General features: G+C 36.1%; 3 protein-coding genes across 8 annotated transcripts; 2 read left to right on the top strand and 1 right to left on the bottom strand.

Annotated features, from left to right (window-relative positions):
- Positions 1-2: 2 nt before the first annotated feature.
- On the bottom strand, positions 3-7,346 carry LOC141432114 (amino acid transporter heavy chain SLC3A1-like). 4 transcript variants are annotated; one of them, XM_074093540.1, is made up of 4 exons: positions 7,272-7,346; positions 6,597-6,883; positions 4,365-4,504; positions 3-3,403 (listed from the first exon to the last, which is right to left on the bottom strand). In XM_074093540.1, exons 2-4 carry the CDS (start codon positions 6,829-6,831, stop codon positions 1,919-1,921), a joined length of 1,860 nt encoding a protein of 619 aa, XP_073949641.1. In that variant the 5' UTR covers positions 6,832-6,883; positions 7,272-7,346; the 3' UTR covers positions 3-1,918. The 4 variants fall into 4 exon arrangements, with proteins under 4 accessions (XP_073949641.1, XP_073949640.1, XP_073949639.1 ...); XM_074093539.1 differs by having other exon boundaries at positions 7,258-7,300; XM_074093538.1 differs by lacking the exon at positions 7,272-7,346 and adding an exon at positions 7,079-7,237.
- A 1,128-nt stretch (positions 7,347-8,474) lies between these two features.
- On the top strand, positions 8,475-14,157 carry LOC141432112 (uncharacterized). 3 transcript variants are annotated; one of them, XM_074093533.1, is made up of 7 exons: positions 8,475-8,791; positions 10,802-10,942; positions 12,359-12,511; positions 12,713-12,786; positions 12,878-13,356; positions 13,594-13,771; positions 13,966-14,157. In XM_074093533.1, the coding sequence occupies exons 1-7, from the start codon at positions 8,714-8,716 to the stop codon at positions 14,120-14,122; spliced, it is 1,260 nt and encodes a 419-aa protein (XP_073949634.1). In that variant the 5' UTR covers positions 8,475-8,713; the 3' UTR covers positions 14,123-14,157. The 3 variants fall into 3 exon arrangements, with proteins under 3 accessions (XP_073949634.1, XP_073949635.1, XP_073949636.1); XM_074093534.1 differs by lacking the exon at positions 8,475-8,791 and adding an exon at positions 9,484-9,510; XM_074093535.1 differs by lacking the exon at positions 8,475-8,791 and having other exon boundaries at positions 12,878-13,044; positions 13,201-13,356.
- A 563-nt stretch (positions 14,158-14,720) lies between these two features.
- Positions 14,721-19,993, top strand: LOC141431619 (uncharacterized). Its single transcript, XM_074092800.1, has 8 exons — positions 14,721-14,910; positions 14,983-15,123; positions 16,132-16,263; positions 17,794-17,895; positions 18,259-18,335; positions 18,575-18,714; positions 18,984-19,182; positions 19,723-19,993. The coding sequence occupies exons 1-8, from the start codon at positions 14,833-14,835 to the stop codon at positions 19,946-19,948; spliced, it is 1,095 nt and encodes a 364-aa protein (XP_073948901.1). The 5' UTR covers positions 14,721-14,832; the 3' UTR covers positions 19,949-19,993.
- Positions 19,994-20,526: the final 533 nt, after the last annotated feature.

Here is a 20,526-nt window from a genome sequence, read left to right as displayed (position 1 = left end):
AATAATGTCTACAGTTATTTATTTTATTTAGACAAGATAACGTGTACATATAATCAAGTGTAATAAGTACATAAAATTCATGTGTACAAATGTAAATAAAAAAAATTGAAGACGTGAACATTTTATCATTTTTCTTCAAGATTCCCTACATCAAAAATATTTTTTTAGAAAAGTAGAACAACATTCATATTAAGTATTTTAATTAAGTAAGTACTTCACATATCCATAATTTGAACTGATTTTATCAAAGAGATTCGCTACTCAAATGAAAAGACTAAATAGAAGTAATAATGAAAACAATTAAAATATTCCATAGTAAATTAAAGACCGTTAAGTGTTTTAACTACACGCTTAAATTATAGAAACAATATATTATATAACAAAGAGATTCATGGGATTCTATAAAACGATTATAAAAATCAACACACTTAAATCACTAAATATTATCTACATACATATTAATTATATAGATTGCGACAATAAAGAGTGGAAATTAAAAGAGGATGTCGCTTTTCTTATAGATAGTAATGGTCACATTTTTGAGTTAAACTGCTGGTTTATCGTATGAAAAAATAATTAATCTTAATAAGTTTTTACTCTATAACTAGGTGTTTCTTGGCTTACGAAATATTATTGTTTTTTTTTTGTTCAAATGTATTTTAGTTACACAATATTTTATTAAAATAATTCTTAACGGAAAATTCTTTTCTGCTTTTTTTCAAAAGTGTTGTAGTTACAGTAGGAATATTTAATATAATCACTCTTTATTGATGAACTAAAACAATTACTTTGTTCACCCGCGACCTTGGTGGTTAGTAGTCACCGCGGGTGAGCAAAGGAATTGGTTTAGTTCATTGATTCAATTAAACCAGCCAAGAGCGTGTCGGACACGCCCAAAATAGGGTTTCGTAGCCATTACGAAAAAATTAAGTAATATTTTTCTAAGGATTTCGTATTTTATACGGAATCTTCCAAGTTTAGGTATATTTTATACCTTAGGCTGCTATTTACTCTCAAACTACTCATAATTCTCAAGCAAACTTAACCGTTATAGTTTTCCTTGTAAGTTTGATATACTTACTACCATCCTGATTTTTTTCAAATTTTTCCACCAACCGGTTTAGATTTTAGAGGGGGGGGGGCGTTAGATTTTAATGAAAATTTGCACTTTAAAGTTGAATATTTTGCAAACAAATCATTGGTGGTGGATGAGAAAAAAGAAATCACCCCCACTTTACGTCTATGGGAGGAACCCTAAGATTTTTTTTTAATTTTTTATTGTACCATTTGGTCGGCATTGTTTACATATAAAATATATCCGTGCAAAATTACAGCTTTCTAGCATTGATAGTCCCTAAGTAAAGCCGCGGACGGACAGACAGTCAGACAGACAGACATGGCGAAACTGTAAGGGTTTTTGACATTTTGGCTCTGGAACCCTAAAATTACTCTTTATTGTCATAATCTATTAAAATCTATTTTATAAACTTTTTGGCATAAACTAGAAAGTTGTTTTACTTATAAAAATAGGAACAGCAACTATCAAAGTGTGAAAAGAAACACATTTATGAATACACAAAAAATCTCAAAAATATGTATATTTTCGATTTATCTATATTTTCCGATTTTTAATGCTTATATTAATCGGATAGCTCATGTCTTAAATCTAGTTTAGCTCGACATGTTTCGGGCAAATTCGTAGCCCTTCTTCCTAGGCGCAACGCGACTCGGCGGCTGCTGCAACATGCTCACTGCACTACCCGACGAAACTAACATCGGCGCACAACTACCCGTGTTTTTATAATCATTTTTATTGTTAAATCGTTGGGACTTAACATAATAATCACATAATATAATTTTGAGATTCAATATGTAGCGATGCGTAAGTATGGACTCTTGTTTTCATGAGTAAAAAAGTTTACTTTTCCAATTTTAATATTATTGCTGTATTAGGAGGGAAGGTCACCTGATTGAAATACATCACTTCACCTATCAAGGAACTGTTGGTGCCTGCAATAACTGTGCCCCCGTAGAACATCGCAGTCAAATCTGTCGTAATGGAAGTGTTACCAAGATTCCCGACAAAGATAACTGTATTCCTTCGAGGGTACCATCTTTCAATCACAAATAGATTTTCTTCCGTGTCGCGGATATCCATATTCTTTAACATATTTCCATCCTTAAAAATCGACCGTAAATAAATCGTTGGTGTGTTTAATCTCACACTACTTAAGATTTTTACCACCTCCAGGAAATGATGCTTGGACTCCGATTTAAAGTCTGAGTTCCAATGCAATACGTTGTTTTCTTTCTTTTCATTTGTGAATTTCATCTGCACTAGATTGTGTACAGTTTCATGTTCAGAAAAATCTTCTTCTACATCTTCTATGGCTAAATCCTCTAAGCCAATTTCATCACCGTAAAATATACTAACCGTGCCTGGAAGTACAAATTCAAGTGCTGTGAGCACTAAAGCATTCTTGACATGTTTTGTTGTAACCCTATGGCTATCAATATTACCAATATTCCATAGTACCCAAGGATAGTGTGGTTTCGACCATAGAGGTCCGTTTATTACATCTTTAATTCTATTTTTCAATTCAGTTATATTTCCTTTAAGGTCCAAGTGCACATCAATCAAGTCTATTCTAGACAAAAGTATGTTTAAAGAATCACCAGTGGCCTTAGCATAAGCATGTTCACTTGCAATGAGTATCTTGTCATGACCTATAATTTGCTTCCATAGTTGGAGAGTTGAACCAAAGTCTTTATCATTCACAAATTTCTCTAATCTCTTCAAATAGAACCCATCGACATTATGTTTTCTCGCCCAAAAATCAATGGCATCAGAGGTGGGATCGTGGTACCTAGCTTGGGTTATGTTATGACTAGATAATGAAATAGGGGGAGCTATTGACCAAACAGGTAAATCTAAGATGATGGACATGTTCCTATCATGCACGGCACTCACTAATTTATCAAAGTCATCTAACACACCAATACTCGCGTCAATATCTTTCAACGATGTTGTATTGTAATACTGATCTGGGTAATTATGGGCTTGGAATATAAAATTCATACGTATGGCAGACACGCCTAAACTCTCGATATAATCAAGTTGTTTCACAATACCTTTGAAATCTCCAGTAGCATCTTTATTGGAGTCCTTAAAACTAGCAGGGAAAATTTCGTAAAATACCTTGCCTTGGTACCATGGAAGATCAGGATTGCATGACTTGGGGATTGTGGCCACCATCGCAATGATGGCGCCCAAGCATGCAACAAGTCCAGAAATGACTACCCAAAGCATCACTTTCCTGATGATGCCCCAGTTCCAGTTCACGAATTTCGGCAATTTCCTGTTTCCCAAGTTAAGATTTCCATTTATTCTACAATCTTCTACCTGCAATAGTAAAAATTATTCATATTATTAATAGTCTAAAGGTGATTTTCTACCGGCGAGGCGAAACGAGGCGGGGCGAGACGAGAATTGAAATTTGTCTGCATTCTCGCGCGCCCGCCGCGGGCACCGCCAAATGGTACTATAAGTTATTGGTAAAAATTTATATTTTAATACAAGCTTTTTTTTGCTGACTGTACTTTTTGTCGACTTTATTTGCATTGTCGCCCAAACTAAATTTGCATACCAAATTTCAAGTCAATGCCATTAACTGTTGAAGAGTTCCGAACTGCGGAGACGATCCTGGCCGGACTACCAGGATGTCACTACCAGATTATTGTATTGTCACGCAATTTACACAAGTACCTACGCCAAATTTCAAGTCAATCCGACTACTGGAAGTTGGTCGAATTTCACTTGCAATGCAAGATTTGATTACAGACACATTGGGACAGGTGAAACTAAATAAAAACTTAGAATAAAAATAAAACATGTATGTGGTCAAATAAATAAGTAAATAAAGAATATGCAAGGCAGATAAATCAATTAAATATATCAGGATCAGCACAAAGGACTCGGTTATCTTTTTAGGTAAAAAAATGCTGAACACTGCAAAATAGTCAGCAAAAATGTATGATACGTACTTAAAAGAGTCATTTTAATCACTATAACAACCACTATCTGACGTCTTGTGTCTGAGTCATATAAATGGCTTTTAAATGTATTAATATGTGTAATGTGTATCTATATACTTAACTATAAAATTTGTGTCACTTTGCCTTACTTTGCTTGTGACACATATCAGAGCATTGTAATGTTCCCCAGTGAACCCTTGGCTTCATTGTATTGTATTGTACTTTGCCTCTGCCCTTCCCCAAATGCCAAGACATTCTATGAAATTGTATAGGTACTACTAAAGTGTCCATATAGTACTTTTCTAATAATATGCTATGCCATGCCATACCTGTCCTGTAACAAGTTCTGTATTCTTGCTTAAAGTCTGGTAGTCCAGCATACTGATGTTGTTTATAAGCTGGGCGCTCACAGGGTCTTGAACCACAGAGTTTGAGTCAGCGGAGGAGCAGGAGTCACCACCTGAGGCATCTGGCAGTACAAATATAGATTAATACAATAAGCTCTTTACCCAGTACCTACTGTTAAAAAACTAAGCAGAGCAAAATTATCCATTAATATACTGGGTTGTAGGACACTGCATGCATTGAGTAGACAGCAGAGTAGGCAGCGCCAGTGCTGTTGGCATGCTGCTGCGGCGCACATTGTTTTGAATCACAGTCACATTCACTATTTTTTTTCTCTTCAACAATATAGGATCTAACATAGATAGAGCTGCATGAACACACATTTGCTGCATAGATGTAGCAATCATAAGGTCGCGAGTGAGCAAAGTGATTGTTTTATATGTAGATCATTGATATGGACCTCCGCAATATAGTGCCTAATTCAATAAAATTAATATAAGATACTTATTGATGGTAGAATGGAGAGACTGGGAATGATATTTTGAGCATTTGAAATGTATGATTAGGGATGGGCTGAAATTAGTTTTATTTAAATTTGGTTTAACCGAATTTCGGCAGCTTGAGCCGAACTTCGGCATTCGGCCAAAATTTGGTTTAAATGCCGAACATTCGGCACTAGAAACAAAGAACCTACATGTACTGCAAATTGCATAAAGTTCCGAAAAAGTTGGGAAAGTTCTCAATTCTGGAAATTTTCACAAGAAATATAGGAAATTTAAATTTAAAAATGGAAAAATACTATGCAGTGGACTTATCCCACTAACACACACTTGTGACCAAGGCCACTGTACTGTTGCCGAAACGTCGAGGTAAATATTACTCGTGTGTTAGTGTGATAAGTCCTGTGCATGGTATTTTAAAACACAATATTTTAAGACATTATATTTAAAAATGGAAAGTTTCAATCCCCATACAAAATTGTGAGAACTTTCCGAAATTTTCCCATATGAAAAATTCCGCAATTTTGGATGGAAAGCTTCCTTTGGCACATCAGTCATTTCAACTGAAATTAATAGAAAGCATGTCTGTCACATCAGTAAAATATACAATGAAAATGAAATAAACTTAGTACCTTACTATTCTTTTCATAAACATTGTAAACATGTAATTGGTTAATTTTTTTTTTTACAATTTTCAATTATAGGATGTTGTCAACAATCAAATTTAGCAATCTATTCTTATTTATCTACTTGTATTTAAAATTAACTTTTAACAAAAGCACATTTAAAAAAACTGGAAATAGGCCAAAGAGCCATGGAGAGAAGTATGATGCACAAGAGACGTATAGACAAAATAAGAAATGAAGAACTACGAACCAAAACAGGGTTGATAGATGTGACTCATAAAATTAAAAAAGCTAAATGGAAGTGGGCCGGGCAAGACATGCGAGGTCCAGATAAATGGAGTAAAATTGTAACCGCATGGTATCCAAGAGATGGGAAAAGGAACAAGGGAAGGCAATTTCGTCGCTGGGAAGATGAAATAGCTGTAGCGGCTGGCAGAACATGGGCGAGAGTAGCTGCATGCGAGAGGGATTGGAGACTGCTGGGGGAGGCCTTTGCCAACAGGCACACAGATGCTGAAGACTGAATAGGGGAAAAAAAAATATGTATTACGATTTAAGTATTTTGTATGTTTGCATCTGAATAAAGAGGCTTAATAAATAAATAAATTTAAAATTACTAAAGGAAGGTTATTGCACCAAAGTTCGGCCGAATTTTTATTTTTACCGAATGTTCAGCCGAAGTTTGTATTTGGTTCAAACCACATTCGGCCCATCTCTAACCATAATCCAATATTGTTAGAGAAAAATAGCAAATATGATTGTGATTCCAATATTATTGTGTCTCAAATCAAACATGCATGATTTTACATGTGAATCCACTAGTACATTTGTAGCCAATAATTGATTGCTGCCAACTCACAAAAATAATAATACCTACTTTTTTAAATCTTATATTTTAACGAGGCTTTAGTAAACTAAATGTGACTATGTCAGCCTCATTCAGTATACTCTTAAGTCCTATAAGAAGGCTTGTTTCACTAGTTTGAAAGCCAATTTATTAAGTGCTTTGTTTCACGCATAGCACAGAATATATAATAGTACTGACGATGGATTGACGTTTTTGCCACTTAATAACCAAAGTATGACTTACCACAGTTACTACAACTCTGCAAATTGACCATTGGTTCATCATTGAGAGTTATAAATGGGCCTTCGTTCATCTCTTCGGAAAGAGGATGCTTAAAGTCGAGCGGCGTCGGGCTAGGAGTAGCCGCAAGCAACAGACACGTCGACGACTCCACACCGCGTAAGTAATCCAAGGCGTCGAGTTGTATACCACTGGCATTGTTACTCCCGTTACCACTAGACTCCGGTAATTCATCCATATTTATATCCCTTTGCGCAAGGTCGAATCAATCTGTTACATTCGACACCAAACTATAACAAAAATGCTGAATGGTAACAACATAAAACAATCGAGAATATTTGACGCAAAAGATAATAAAATGATCTCCTATTTCAGACACATCATCCGTAACTTTATGGAGATCAGCGATCTGGCTGGTGTCCAAGTTTATTGTCAACAATCATAATATTAATTAATAATTCAAGACTCAAGTAATTCTGACTTACGTAAATAAAAATACAGGGAGTAAGTAAGAACTATGAATAAAACATAAAACGTAATTCAATCAAAATCGGCCTATTTGCTAAAAATATAGATTCCTTTCCAGTCTCCAGTGCATGAAATTTGAGCACCGCGCTTTACTTGTCAATACAGATAATTAATTGCCATAAAATGTAATACGAACCAATTCAGTCCTACCTTGGTTCTACCGAAGTACAGACAGACCTTTGGCACAGACTTAATGCACTTAAGGCTACGTACGCACTATGATGCTCACCGCACGGTTTTAGCGTGCCGTCTCTTTCTCAAGCGATACTTTGAAGAGGGACAGTGCGCTAGAACCGCCAGGTTAGCCGCATAGTGCGTAAGAGATACGGTTACATATGTCGTTGCCTGCATGTCAGCAGGGCTACTACGAAATTCCAAGTTCGTATCGTGCGGTCCCTGACACTTATACTGTTTAATACGAGAGCGAAAGGGACGGTACGATACGAACTTCGTGTTTCGAGTTTCGTAGTAGCCCTGCTATGGGCGTGTACACGAAATATCAGGTCAATATTTCCATGTCGGTATTGTACGATCTGTATATTGTCACCCCGGGTTAACTTTTGTCATACTTTGGTTTCGTACTAAAATTAGGTAGGGTCGAAAGCTACTATTCTTGTAATCTGTGGGGTCGAAGTGGACCTACTTGTTCATTTTTACTATGCTAAATCTGTGTCATTTCACGTCCGATTGTAAACAATTTGAATAATTAATTATTTCACATAATTTTAGAGGTAAGCGCCAGCTCTGGGGTCTCCTGATGTCTCTTTTAGCCATGTATGATAAATGTATTACTTATCCTTTTGTCAATAAAAATGTATTAGGTATCTTTAAAAAATATATATATTTTTTCGCAATAGATCATCGTTCATCCATCATTACCTCTCATATTTCGTTTTCTAGAATTTTTTTACCGTACAGCGGCAAAAACTACTAGACACTGGCAAAATTGTCCTCCAATGGACAGCGCCATATTTTTCTAAAAATCTAATCTAATCTTTTTCGCAATATTTGTGTTTGACATGAAACAACAGCCATGGTGCTTTTTTTACCCGACTGCAAGGAGTGGTATTGTTTTTCGCGCGTATCTTGTATGTAATTTAAGTTAAGTATTGGCTAGACCTATAATAGATGCCAATTATTTTTTTCTAAATGTGACACAAATTACTAACTGTTACTAACAAAGAGTATAAGTACCTATGTAGAAAATTACTAATATGTAGCCAGGAATGTGACGCTACCATCGAAATAGTAAAGTCAGTAAGTACTATAGTACTTACTATTTCGATGGACGCTAAGGACGCTACCCACTATTTGCTTCATTAACATAGCAACACTAGAAATTAAATGTCATCATACATACGTCGCGGTCGTTCGTTGTCGTTGTCTTGTCTTAATGTCTTCTGTCTTGTTTGTTTCGTTGGTATAGTAGTACCTTGTAGTTCAAATAAATTTGTCCTCCGATGGACAGAGCCATATTTTTTTAAAGAAACAACAACAACAAACAATAACAGGGGGAAACAAAATCTAATGATTTGTTATTAAAACTTTACTTCAAGCATAGTTTTAAATAAATAAGAGAATTATCACTAACTATGGCTAAGAATCACTTTTGCCTCAGTAGCAATACGTATAAAAATAATGTATTTAAAGGTTTCTCAGAGTTACAACAGGCAAGTACTTTTATGTAACTTTTGATTCAAAAGTTTTGAATCGCAGTGTGGTGTAGATAATAATATGGATAATCTCGAGTCCGAGAAGTGATTTGATGCACAGAATCCAGCTGTGCTGCCAGACTGACTCCGATTTCATTGAATCTGGTTCGTGTTAGCTAGCATAAATTTATCCATTTAAAAATGGACTCCACAGTAAATATGATATTACTAAATAAAAAGTTATATATGAAATCTACATAATATTGTGCTATAATACCATTTTATCGTCCAATTAGAAACCAATATACTTCATTAAATAGTGTCACTTAACACAAATAATTAATATCTACGAATAAATAATAATATGCATTGTTTGAGTTCATTTAAAATTTCGGTTCTTTTATCTTTTCATTGTACTCGTAGTGTCTACTCTTGTACTGATATTCTGTCAATCGTTCAAAGATTAACTGGAGGAGATCCCTTTAAGAAGTAAGTTCGTTTGTACATAATATTGTGCTATAATACCATTTTATCGTCCAATTAGAAACCAATATACTTCATTAAATAGTGTCACTTAACACAAATAATTAATATCTACGAATAAATAATAATATGCATTGTTTGAGTTCATTTAAAATTTCGGTTCTTTTATCTTTTCATTGTACTCGTAGTGTCTACTCTTGTACTGATATTCTGTCAATCGTTCAAAGATTAACTGGAGGAGATCCCTTTAAGAAGTAACTTCGTTTGTACATCTTATTATCCTGTGCTCTGTTATTTTCATGTGTTTTTATGTACAATAAAGAGTTACAATACAATACAATTACAATACAAATTAATAGGTATGCATAATTCTATGACAAGAGCCAATAATATTCCCCAATTTGCAGAGCCAGAGCCAGCCATAATTATCGGTAGGAAAGGTTGGTTCAGGCTAAGCGATTCCACTCCTTCTAGATCGGTTCGGCACCAAAGTGCGGCAGTACTGGTTCTTCAGTGATTTTTTTTAATCTATGAGCCACTGGATTTATTACTGGTGTATGGTATGGGGTACTCTGATCCGATCGGATGGGATTGAACGAAAGAGATGGGTGGCATATATAACTTTAACACTCTAATCTATGTAGACAAGACCCCCCTTTGCTTTAGTCCAACCCAGACACAGTAGCGATGGTGATGCAAACTTAACATAATGTATAATGTTTCTGTGTTGATTCTGATTGGTAAAAAACGCTACTGTGAAAATAAGCTCCAGTAAAAAATAGGGATGGGCCGAAATTTGTCTTACTCGTCCTGTGATTCCCCTCGTGTTGCTCTCCATCAGGTGACCCGCCTGCTTGTTTGACCCCTTATATTAAAAAAAAAAGTTTAACCGAATTTCGGCACCTTCAGCCGAACTTCGGCATTTGACCGAAATTCGGTTTAAATGCCGAACATTCGGCACTAGAACAAAGAACCAACATGTCATATCAGTGAAATATGCAACAAAATGAAATAAACTTGGTATCTAATCTAAATATAAATCTTGATTACAATTCGTGAATTTAACTAAAAAAAAAATGATTTTCACAGGCTAGCAACCTGTTACTATTGTACCCTTTTTGTCAAACTTAAAACCTCATCCCCAGCCTATACACGTCCCACTGCTGGGCACAGGCCTCCTCTCAGAACAAGAGGGCAATACCTTTCACTGCTCGTATTTTAATCGTAATTTACTAGAGGCAGGTCATTAAACCGAAGTTCGGCCGAAATTCAGCTGATTTTTTTATTTTTACCCAATGTTCGGCCGAAGTTCGCATTTGGTTCAAACCACATTCGGCCCCATCTCTAGTAAAAAAGCATATTGAGTAAAAAAAACATTAGAGAAAAAATGGAATGGAAATTTTGCTACTAGGAAATAATGATTCTGGTAAATTGATCCAACAAGCCAGTCCTGTTTTTAATCTTGGGTAAAATTAAACTTAGTGCTGATATCATTAGCTCTGCAGAATTTAACTATAGATAAGCATAAAATGCTCTCAATTTCAGAGTGATGAGTTTGTTGATATGACTTTGGCAGCTGGAGACCAATTTGTGAAAGTTCACAAGACCCTTATAGCACTTGCTAGTCCATACCTAAAAGTGCTGCTGCAAGCAATCCCTTGTCAGCATCCAGTTTTGTTTCTCAGTGTAAGTATACAACATGATATTTTTTATTTGTGTTACCTAAAACCACTCGCATGCTTCTGGCAACTCTATGTAGTTGCCTGTCAACGCTCTTATTTTGTTAATGAATAGAGTTCAACTCAAAAATTCATAGCATGTGAGTAGATAAGGGAACATTCAACAGGTCAAATAGAGTTAACTTCTCCAATACACCATAGCCTAACTCTACTGTTTAAGTGATAGTCAAGAATTAAGGTAAAACTGTGTAAAAGGTACTTTTTAGTCCGTAACTAAGTGTCTTCAATATTTATACATATTTAGCAAAAAAGTTGTTGACTTATTTGTCATTTTATGATTAGACCTTTAACAATGATTATGAACTTTTATTGTTTGAAAAGTTTAAAATTGCAAGACAAGTTAATTATAGTTAGTGAGAAAAGTTTTTCCATGTCAAAATCTTTATAACATAGACATAAAATTGATTTTCACTTAGCATATACTTATGTAAATTTTTTTACAATTTTTACATTGATTCCATACCAGTTAGTTTCTATCAATGAACTAAGCTGTCTGCTGTTGTTAATGGCAAACAGCTCTTATTCATTTTCATTATGTACAGTCAAGTGCAAAAATAAGTCTATTCGAACCACTCCAGATATGTTACAAGATATGTTACTTTGAATAAGTTCATATTTTTACACTTGACTGTACATGTATAATAAAATAACAAAGTTCCCAATAAAATATTTTTTCATCTCTCCTGTTCGAAAAGTTTAATTTTCATGGCAGTAATTTGCATAGCCGGGTGGAAAATTGCGTTTTCATCTCTAAGGTGGACAGTATTTTTTTTTTAATTTTTCGATTAGCCACAGAGTCGAAGATAATTGAGTTTTTTCACGTTTCGGCATGGCCATTTAGATGCACGTCGTGACCAAGGAGCTTATATACCTTTAACACTGGAGGTTGAACGCTGAACATCCGTTTGAAACAAGAAATTTGATCATTATTACGTCACAAACATATTCCATCTCTTTCTATAGTTAGGTTGAGAAAGATATGGAAGTCATTCGTGAAATATGAAAGAAGGAGATGGTATATATAAATAAGTAATAAAGGTCAAACTTCTTCGTTCGGTGTTCAACCTCCAGTTTTGTATATAAGCTCCTCAGTTGGTCACGACCAACTCGATTTTTTTTTATAGTCGGCCGTGGCACTTGCCATTCGAAAAGGTACCGTTGGAGGTTGGATATAAGTAAATTCAATTTATTATTATTCTAATTTTTTTTGTAGTAAGTATTTTACTTTCCTCACAGTCGAAATGAAAAGTAGTGTCTAACTCGGGTGAAATTACCCATTCCCCCTCGAACTATTGGCGCTCTCACTTATATCTTGGGTGAAATGGGTCACTTTCCACCCTTGGTAATCAATCTACTATTTCAGAATATAAAGCATGAAGACCTGCACTTTATTTTAGAATACATTTACACTGGAGAAGTGAATATTCCACCTGAAAAATTGCAATCATTTCTAATCGCAGCTCAGGCAATGCACATTAGAGGTCTTGAGACTATTGTGCTACCTGCTGGAAATGAGGTTTGTTATGTTTTATTTTATAAATTTAACACAACACAAACATCACGCCTGTATTCCCAAATGGGGTAGGCAGAGCACACGAAATGTTACCGCTTCACAGCCGCTTTTAGCAATTTTAGGTTTTAAGTTAAATTTAAATTTGTTAATAATTGGTTAATATGCTTTTTAGCAGACTTAATATTAGTAATATCATGATTTCAGACTAATGATGAACCGAGAAAGGAGAAACAAACAACACAAGTCAAACCTGTGCAACTGTACCAAAGTACCAAGATGTAGGTACTTAAAGTTCTTCAAAATTATATCTCCTAATATATTGTTAATAGCTTATTAATAATATCTAACTGTATCTTTATTAACTTTCAGATTTCCAGTAGTAAAAGCAAATATAACAATAAATCAAAATGACTTCAATCTGCAGGTTGAACCAAATACACAAATACCTATTAATAATAATAGTGAAAATAACTATCCATTGCTTGATTTGAATAATGAACCAGCACCTGAAGAAAATGTTGATGATCTTAATGCTGGTACTGATACCGATAACATTAATTCTAATTTAGGGAATGAGGATGACAATGCCAATAATGATTTTGTGAATAATCTGGGAATAACAAATAACCCTATTACTCCGATTATTAGTGAAAATATTGATTGTGTACCGAATGTTATTGATGAAATTCCAGAAAACCTACAGAGACCATTTTTAAACATAGGCAAAGAGACATTTACCGTCACAAACACTGGTTTTAATAACAGTAAAATCGACGTTATAGCAACACCCAAAAGTAATGCTGTAAACCAAGACCAAGCAAATGATGCTGATGGTGTCAAAGATAAAGGTACAATTATTTAAGGTTCTGCTTTTTGCAAACTTCTCTCGTAAGTCTGTTTTACAAAGTTAATTGATTGTACAAAATTAATTTGAATGATTTTGGTGAATGTGATTGGTACCTACACCATTCATTACATTTCGGTACCATTGGATTCGGTATCCTTGTATTACTGTAATTACAAATTCAGCGCCTTTAGCTTAGTCAAGATATCTATTAATTTGATGTACATTCCTTTTGGTACAGATTCAATATTGTACACGATATCAAGCCGCGGTTCGTTGCAGTTAATAATGAATCGGTTCATGTATTATTGCCACTACACGAGGGATGGAGGCCGAAAACGACGCTGGCGCTGCATTGAATACCGGGATAAACACTGTCCAGCTGCCATAGACACAGAAGAGGACACGATTGTTGCAAGGTATTAACATACGTAACATTGTTAAATAGATAGATAGAAGAAAGAAAATGCTAGTCTTGGTCTTGAAAGTTCCTACTATACTCAGCCAATATTTTCATCTCGAATTTGTGCATATTTGAAACGCATTGTAGATCTTGGATGCATGTAAGTATTTATTCATTACTTGTACCTAGTTTTTTGTTTTTCTGTTGCAGAAAACAGAAACATTCGCACCCAAATCACGACCATAAAATATGGTATAAAGTTGTTAAGAGCAGGGTGTTTTCCTCGTTAAGAATGGCACAGGATACAATCAAAGAAAAACAAAGTTTGCCTAAGCCTGTTGTTAAAGAATTGATTCTTTCTGACTAAAACAATGGAAATAAATGGAAGTAATTTGACTGGAACCAGTTGTTTTTTTTATCATGTTGAGTATGATTTATACCGATCTTACATGCATTGGCAACTCCAAAGTCAACATGAAGACCCCAATATACTTAAATCTGAGAAACGAGGTCAGAGCCTGGATTCAAACCCATATCCTGTACTTGAGAGGTCACAGGTCAACCATTAGGCTACTACGGCGTAACTCTTAAATTATTAATTAAATAAGTATGTGCTATCGGAGAGTCCTATTACTTAGTTCCTTGCTATACTGCATTACTGCCGTACTTTTGCCAGAGATAGAAAGCAACATGTAATAATAATAAGCAGTGTGATAATAAGGGAATAAAGCTATTGTAATGAATGAATGAGATAAGGGTCTCTTGACGGGTGTATTATCGCTAGATGGCGTTAGTATCGAGAGGTCCGTTTGATGCTCTGACTACAGACTTTTATTCCATGTGGCATTACATTGTTTATTTGGACTTATTTGTCAAAATTTCATTTTGAAATTCTAATTTCAGAACCAAAATTATAGTTTGACTGATCTGATGTAACAAAAAAATATTATAAAAAATACTACATGGCGACACTGCACTACTTGTCAATGTCAAGCGTATCTAAAAAAACAGCGAGGGAAAGGAAAATAAATATTTATTCCCGTTTTATTTCTTGAGTTATTTTTCTTACCAGTCAGTATGGTCCAGTCTCAATACTGCTTGTCCTGGGATTCATATAAAACTAGTATATGCAATGGCCTCACCGCTCTACAACAGGTAAAGCCACCAATCCGTCGGAGTTCCAAGTTGTTCGATTGTATCAGCTCTAAAAACCCTGTTTTTGTACAGAACGGGGAGTTTGTTGACATGACTATTGCAGCCGACGGTCATTTCGTAAAGGTGCATCAAATGGTGATGGCGCTGGCCAGTCCTTACCTAAAAGAACTCATAACTTCGGCGCCATGTCAACATCCTGTTATATTTCTTAATGTAAGTATTTTTTGCTACTTTACTAATATAAATAGTACCGTGGTCATCGAGAGGCCGCAGCGGCACAAAATTACGTATTATTGCATACATTTGAGGGCCAGATTTTTTGCTGCTCAGTATAGTAACAATTATTTGTAAATCATTTTGCCAACAATCTGAGGGAAGCCAGTGATGTTTATGCATAGATATGACAACCTCTGGATACCTAATGTTGGACTTCTGGTGACCACCTGAAGTAGAGCACTGATGAATAAGGTTCATGGAACGACAAAAATGTCTATGCAATGGCCCATGAGTTGATAAAAACCATTTAACTGACATGGGGTATTTAGGGTTGTCTTGCTGAGGACCCTTGTTAACTTAAAGGTAATGCAAAGTGTAATACAACACTTACTATTAGTATCCTAGAGGTATAGGTGGATATTACAAAGTCCTTTTGGGTAGGGAACATTAGAACTACCACCAAATCACATTATGAGAAATAACAAAAAAACATTATTTCACTGAGAGGCTGCTTACTTGGCGTAGGATTAAAAAATTAAATCTTTAGCCCGAGCTACAAATGACAGTTCCATACTTAGCACTTAATGGGTTAGTGTTTGTATTGTTCTTTATATAGGACTTATTGTAATTTATAAGTGACAAAGTTTCATGTTCATAAAACAAAAATTTGACTTTGGCAGCAAGAGGTTAGAGTTACCTTTAATTACAAAGTGTAGTTGCACTTATCCCTTTTGAACCCAGCCGTGTATGAAAAGAGTTGCAACAATGGACTGTATGTACAGTCACAAGCATTAGTATCTGCCACAGCGGAGCGTGAAATATCTGACACATCCTTCTGGCCCTAGAAATAGAGTCGTATCAGATATTTATGCATGCTTGTTTTGTCATATATTGGTGCTGGTGACTGTACAATCCATGTCAAATTCAAATTTAATTAACCCGCACGATCTATCGGCTGGGTTCGAAAGGGTTATAATATTTATTGAGTCACATTGATGTTTTCAGAATGTTAGCCACAGATCACTATGCTCCCTCTTAGAGTACATATACACAGGAGAAGCTTTGGTTGCCGCTGAAGCTTTGTCCACCTTTGTTGAGACTGCAAAGGCTTTGCATATAAAAGGGCTAGAAGATATGGTAAGTAATTTACTCAAACCATCTTCGTCTTGAGGCTTCTAAATCATGTGCAGTAAACAGCAGAGAATAATAATCCTCCTAATGCATCACCAACTCTGCAATGGCTCTTGTAGTTATGATATTTGTGAGCACAGGTCACTTTCAAGCAATAACACAGGCCATCCTGCCTAACACATGGATGCTAGTAATCATTATTCACTATCTTTTTCTATTAAAATCTTATATTATTTGACAAAAAGAAATGGTGGAGTGAGTGCTTGAAAGTTAATTGGAAGAGATCGCTCTTTAACTTAAGGCTGCCTATTGTTTACCTCTACTTTTAATCTTCTTTGATACCTGGGCCAATCAACTATTTTACCGACACTTTGGGCGACTCCTGCGTTACCAAAATTGTCTATGGCGTTACCAAAAAATCGTACATCCAACAAGATATTTCACGGTTTAATAGGTTGAACTTACGTAGGATGGCATATTCATATACACCATCTATTAAAATTACAGAAAAAAACATGTTTACTTACAAAAATCTGCAATTGTTTGAAAAATGTCGCGGACAGATTAGTGTCGGTAAAAAAGTTGATTGGCCCACCTATGTTGTCTATTGATATATGTACAGTCAGCGTCATATAGTACGTAGCAGTCAAGATCACCAAATACTTGGAAACATACAAAATAGTCACTACCAGTGACTCAGTCAAAGCGGTCAAATTGTTCGAGACATCCATCGTGTACAAATATACCGGAGCACGCACGTCGCCAAATACTTTACAACATTCAAGCCGACATTAGTACCGTAGCAGACAAAGTATCCAAAAGTATGGGACACCACAGGAAAATTGACTTTATTCCATACCGTGTAAGGTCCAATGATCCAGTTAGCTAGTCCTAACATGTGAACGGGGTTCCATTTTCAGTCTCTTGGTGCAAAGTGCACATGCCATTACCTTTTTATTTAATAAAAACTCTTTTATACTTAATGTAATTATACTGGCCAATTCAAGCCATATTTAAAAGGAAATCCGTTAATCCAGAATTCTGACAATGTAAATAAAAATGTGAAAAAAGCCGTCAGGCTCCAAATGAAAGAGACGGAACGATCACGGACAAGTTGGTAGGTACTCTTTTCGGTGATTGTCAAAAAGAAAAAGTCGAATCTTATGACGTGTTAATTTATTTCGCACTCAACTTGAGATTAAACCTTAAACCTTTTAAATTAAGCTCAGTTTTCTAGTTTGTCCCATACTTTTGGATATTATGGCTGCTACGCTATCAGTGGTGATGTGCGTGCTCCGATTTATTTGTACACGATGGTTGTCCTGAGCAATTTGATCGCTTTGATTGGGTCAATGTTAATGACTGTTTGGATGTTTCCAAGTATTTGGTGATCTTGACTGTTACGTACTATATGACGCTGATGTATGTATATCAGAAGTCACTATGACCTAGGTCAAAAAATGCCATGAAAATTCTGCTCTCTGAATATAACATAAGATAAATTATTGAATAATCCAATATTTTTTTCATTTCTAGAGTAGCGGTGAAATGAATTTCCCCATCAGGATGTCTCTGCATGTGACACATTTGGATGATAATGAGTTAAACAAAACTTCAACCACAGATAAAATGGAACAGGTTAACAAACATTTATTTTTTAACAACAAACAATATTTGGTTTATAAAATGCAAGTAACTGCATAACTAACTTGTTTCAACTTTTTTTTTTACATAACTGACCGTGATTGGGTCACTCTCTTTCCCGGCCCAGATAACACTGACATGGAAATACCGGCCCTGTACTTTTTGTACATGCCCATAGAAACTGACAGGAGCTTCTATGGGCGTGTACACGAAAAACAGGGCCGGTATTTCCATCCCAGTAATATGCGGGCCGGGAAAGAGTGTCACCCACCGTGATTGACCCCTATATCTCACCTGATGTTAAGTGCAGATGAGGCCAAGGTTGTTAATTATTGGTGTTTTATTTTCATACTGCAGATGAGAAACCCAATGAAAAGGAAAATCGTTCAAGAGAAAGAAATTCACTCAAGCAGTGGCACACCATCAAAAACTTTGTAAGTTTTTTTAGAGTTTTGTAACTTTTCTTTTTAACCAGATGCCTTTTTGTCTAACACACTTGGCTAACTCGCGCGGATGCAAGGCGCGGCGTGCTTGCTTCATGTCATCTAATAGAGCAGCGCTGAGTGAGGCGGATCTCCTCTATTGAAAAAGCACGCAGCGTGAGCGCCCGCGCCGTGCACCCGTGTTGTTTTTTAGTTGGACTGAATGTTAAGATTTGTTTATCTTTTATTAGGAAAACAATACCTGCAGATGAAATAGTAGACTATCCTGATGATCCTGGACATGACTCTGATGACGATCAAAAATACACAAGTCAAACTTACCACCACAAACAGACTACCTCCTTAATGCCCAGCAAAGCAAAAGAGAAATGTAAGTACAGGTGGTACCAAATTTCTTTAGCTTAATGAAAGAAAAAATAAACACTCTCAGGCTGTTATTTAGGTTCCGTTTCATTCAGGCTAGGCTAGCTAGGCTAGGTAGGTAAGTAAGTAGTTGCAATTTATTGCTCCTTCCCCCCCCCCTCATGTGAGATTTTTAAAAATTGAATGAAAGTAAGTTTTAATGTAAATTAAGAAATTCCTAAGAAAGGATGCTAAGAAAAAAAGCTTGTGTTAAAAAAAAGTTTTTCTTAATTTCAGTTATGAACCCCGCACTACCAACAAATCTCCAGTTCACCGTTTCCATCAGGGGCTCGCTGCAGATTATCCTGAACCGCTATATGTACAATCTGCACTCGCTGACGAGCCGGACCGGCGTCCGGCGGTGGCGTTGCGTGGATTACCGGAACCACAAGTGCTTGGCTTTCGTCGTCACTAACAAGAATGTTGTGCTCAGCAGGTAGATAAACTCACACTCTAATCATTTATTTGCTTACATACAAAATACAGAATAGGGTAGTTTCCTGGGTCATCTCAGCCTTTATACATCCCACTTCTGGCCACAGGCCTCCTCTCAGAATAAGAGGGCTTGGGCCGTACTTCCCACGCGGGCCCACTGCGGATTGGGAACTTCACACAAACCATTGAATTGCTTCGCAGGTTTGTGTAAGTTTCCTCACGATGTTTTCCTTACCGTAAATCTCGTGGTAAATTACAAATGTAATTTCGCACATGAATTTCGAAAACTCATTGGTGCGAGCCGGGGTTTGAACCCACGTTCCTTTGCTTGAGAGACCATAGGTCAAACCATTAAGCCACCACGGCTTTTTATAAATTTACTTTCGAATCTTTGCATTGCTTTTTGATTTCGAATCACTTACTGCGTTCACATAAAAGTCGTGGATGGCATTGTGGTTTCACCTAAGCCCAGTCAAGCAGAAAATCATCAAAAACGTGCTGTATAGTACTAAATTAAAATTTTTGACACTTTTCCTTGCAGAGGCAACCTCCACAACCACCCATTCCATGACAAAAAGATACTCACAAAGATAGAAAAGAATGCAGTTTATTCCGCGTTGGATGAGGTCGAAGGCTACAAAGACAAGGAGCCAACAGACGACACGAGCAAAGACGATGCTTTGGAAGAAGACCGCAGCTTGGAAGACGAGCAGTATCTTACGCTCAGCTTTAGTGATAATGAAAGTGATACCATTATGAAAACGTGAACGTACGGAGTGGATGTTATAATAATAAAGTATTCTTTTATTTCACATGATTAGTATCATTTAGGGGCACTTGCAGGCTCTTTAATCTAGGTTTGAGTGGTCTTAAGTTCTGTCATACAAGAACTGTCAGTTTAAGCCTTAAATCGAGATTTAAAAAGCCTACAAGACGTCCTTAGTGTTTAATGAAGCTATTTTCTTAGCTATTGTACGCAGTGCCAGCTCTAGCCCATGATCAAGGAAGAGCGGGTTTGTCTACACGCCACCGTCGTCAAAATTTTATTTTTCACTAGAGTTTACCCTCCGCACGCGTAAACTATTCGATCTGGCAGTAACAGTTGAAATTCCGGGATTTTACAAAATTCCCCTGGGAATTCCCAAAATGTATGTCGTGGCCTTCATTGAGATTGTGTTAAGAACAACTGTCCAAAATTTCAAGACTAACCCCAGCGGTTAAAATTTCAAGATTGTATCCCTATCCCCTGGGAATATCGGAATAAAAAGTAGCCTATGTGTTATTCCAGACGTCCAGCTACCTAGGTACATAACAAATTTCATGACTAAGCCCAGCGGTTGTTATC

Source organism: Choristoneura fumiferana, chromosome 10 (assembly GCF_025370935.1).
Source record: "Choristoneura fumiferana chromosome 10, NRCan_CFum_1, whole genome shotgun sequence".
NCBI classification, from domain to species: domain Eukaryota; kingdom Metazoa; phylum Arthropoda; class Insecta; order Lepidoptera; family Tortricidae; genus Choristoneura; species Choristoneura fumiferana.
Note: the sequence above shows the minus strand (reverse complement) of the source record. Positions and strands in the feature narration are given on the sequence as shown.

Excerpts from the sequence above, each read along its gene's own strand:
- LOC141432114 (XM_074093540.1), bottom strand. The coding sequence starts at position 6,831 with ATGGATGAATTACCGGAGTCTAGTGGTAACGGGAGTAACAATGCCAGT. Across the intron at positions 4,505-6,596 it reads GCAGAGTTGTAGTAACTGTG|ATGCCTCAGGTGGTGACTCC; the intron begins GTAAGTCATACT and ends TTGTACTGCCAG. Across the intron at positions 3,404-4,364 it reads CAGAACTTGTTACAGGACAG|GTAGAAGATTGTAGAATAAA; the intron begins GTATGGCATGGC and ends TTACTATTGCAG.
- LOC141432112 (XM_074093533.1), top strand. The coding sequence starts at position 8,714 with ATGGCTAAGAATCACTTTTGCCTCAGTAGCAATACGTATAAAAATAAT. Across the intron at positions 10,943-12,358 it reads ATCCAGTTTTGTTTCTCAGT|AATATAAAGCATGAAGACCT; the intron begins GTAAGTATACAA and ends CTACTATTTCAG. Across the intron at positions 13,357-13,593 it reads TGATGGTGTCAAAGATAAAG|ATTCAATATTGTACACGATA; the intron begins GTACAATTATTT and ends CTTTTGGTACAG.
- LOC141431619 (XM_074092800.1), top strand. The coding sequence starts at position 14,833 with ATGGTCCAGTCTCAATACTGCTTGTCCTGGGATTCATATAAAACTAGT. Across the intron at positions 18,336-18,574 it reads GGCACACCATCAAAAACTTT|GAAAACAATACCTGCAGATG; the intron begins GTAAGTTTTTTT and ends ATCTTTTATTAG. Across the intron at positions 18,715-18,983 it reads CAGCAAAGCAAAAGAGAAAT|TTATGAACCCCGCACTACCA; the intron begins GTAAGTACAGGT and ends TCTTAATTTCAG.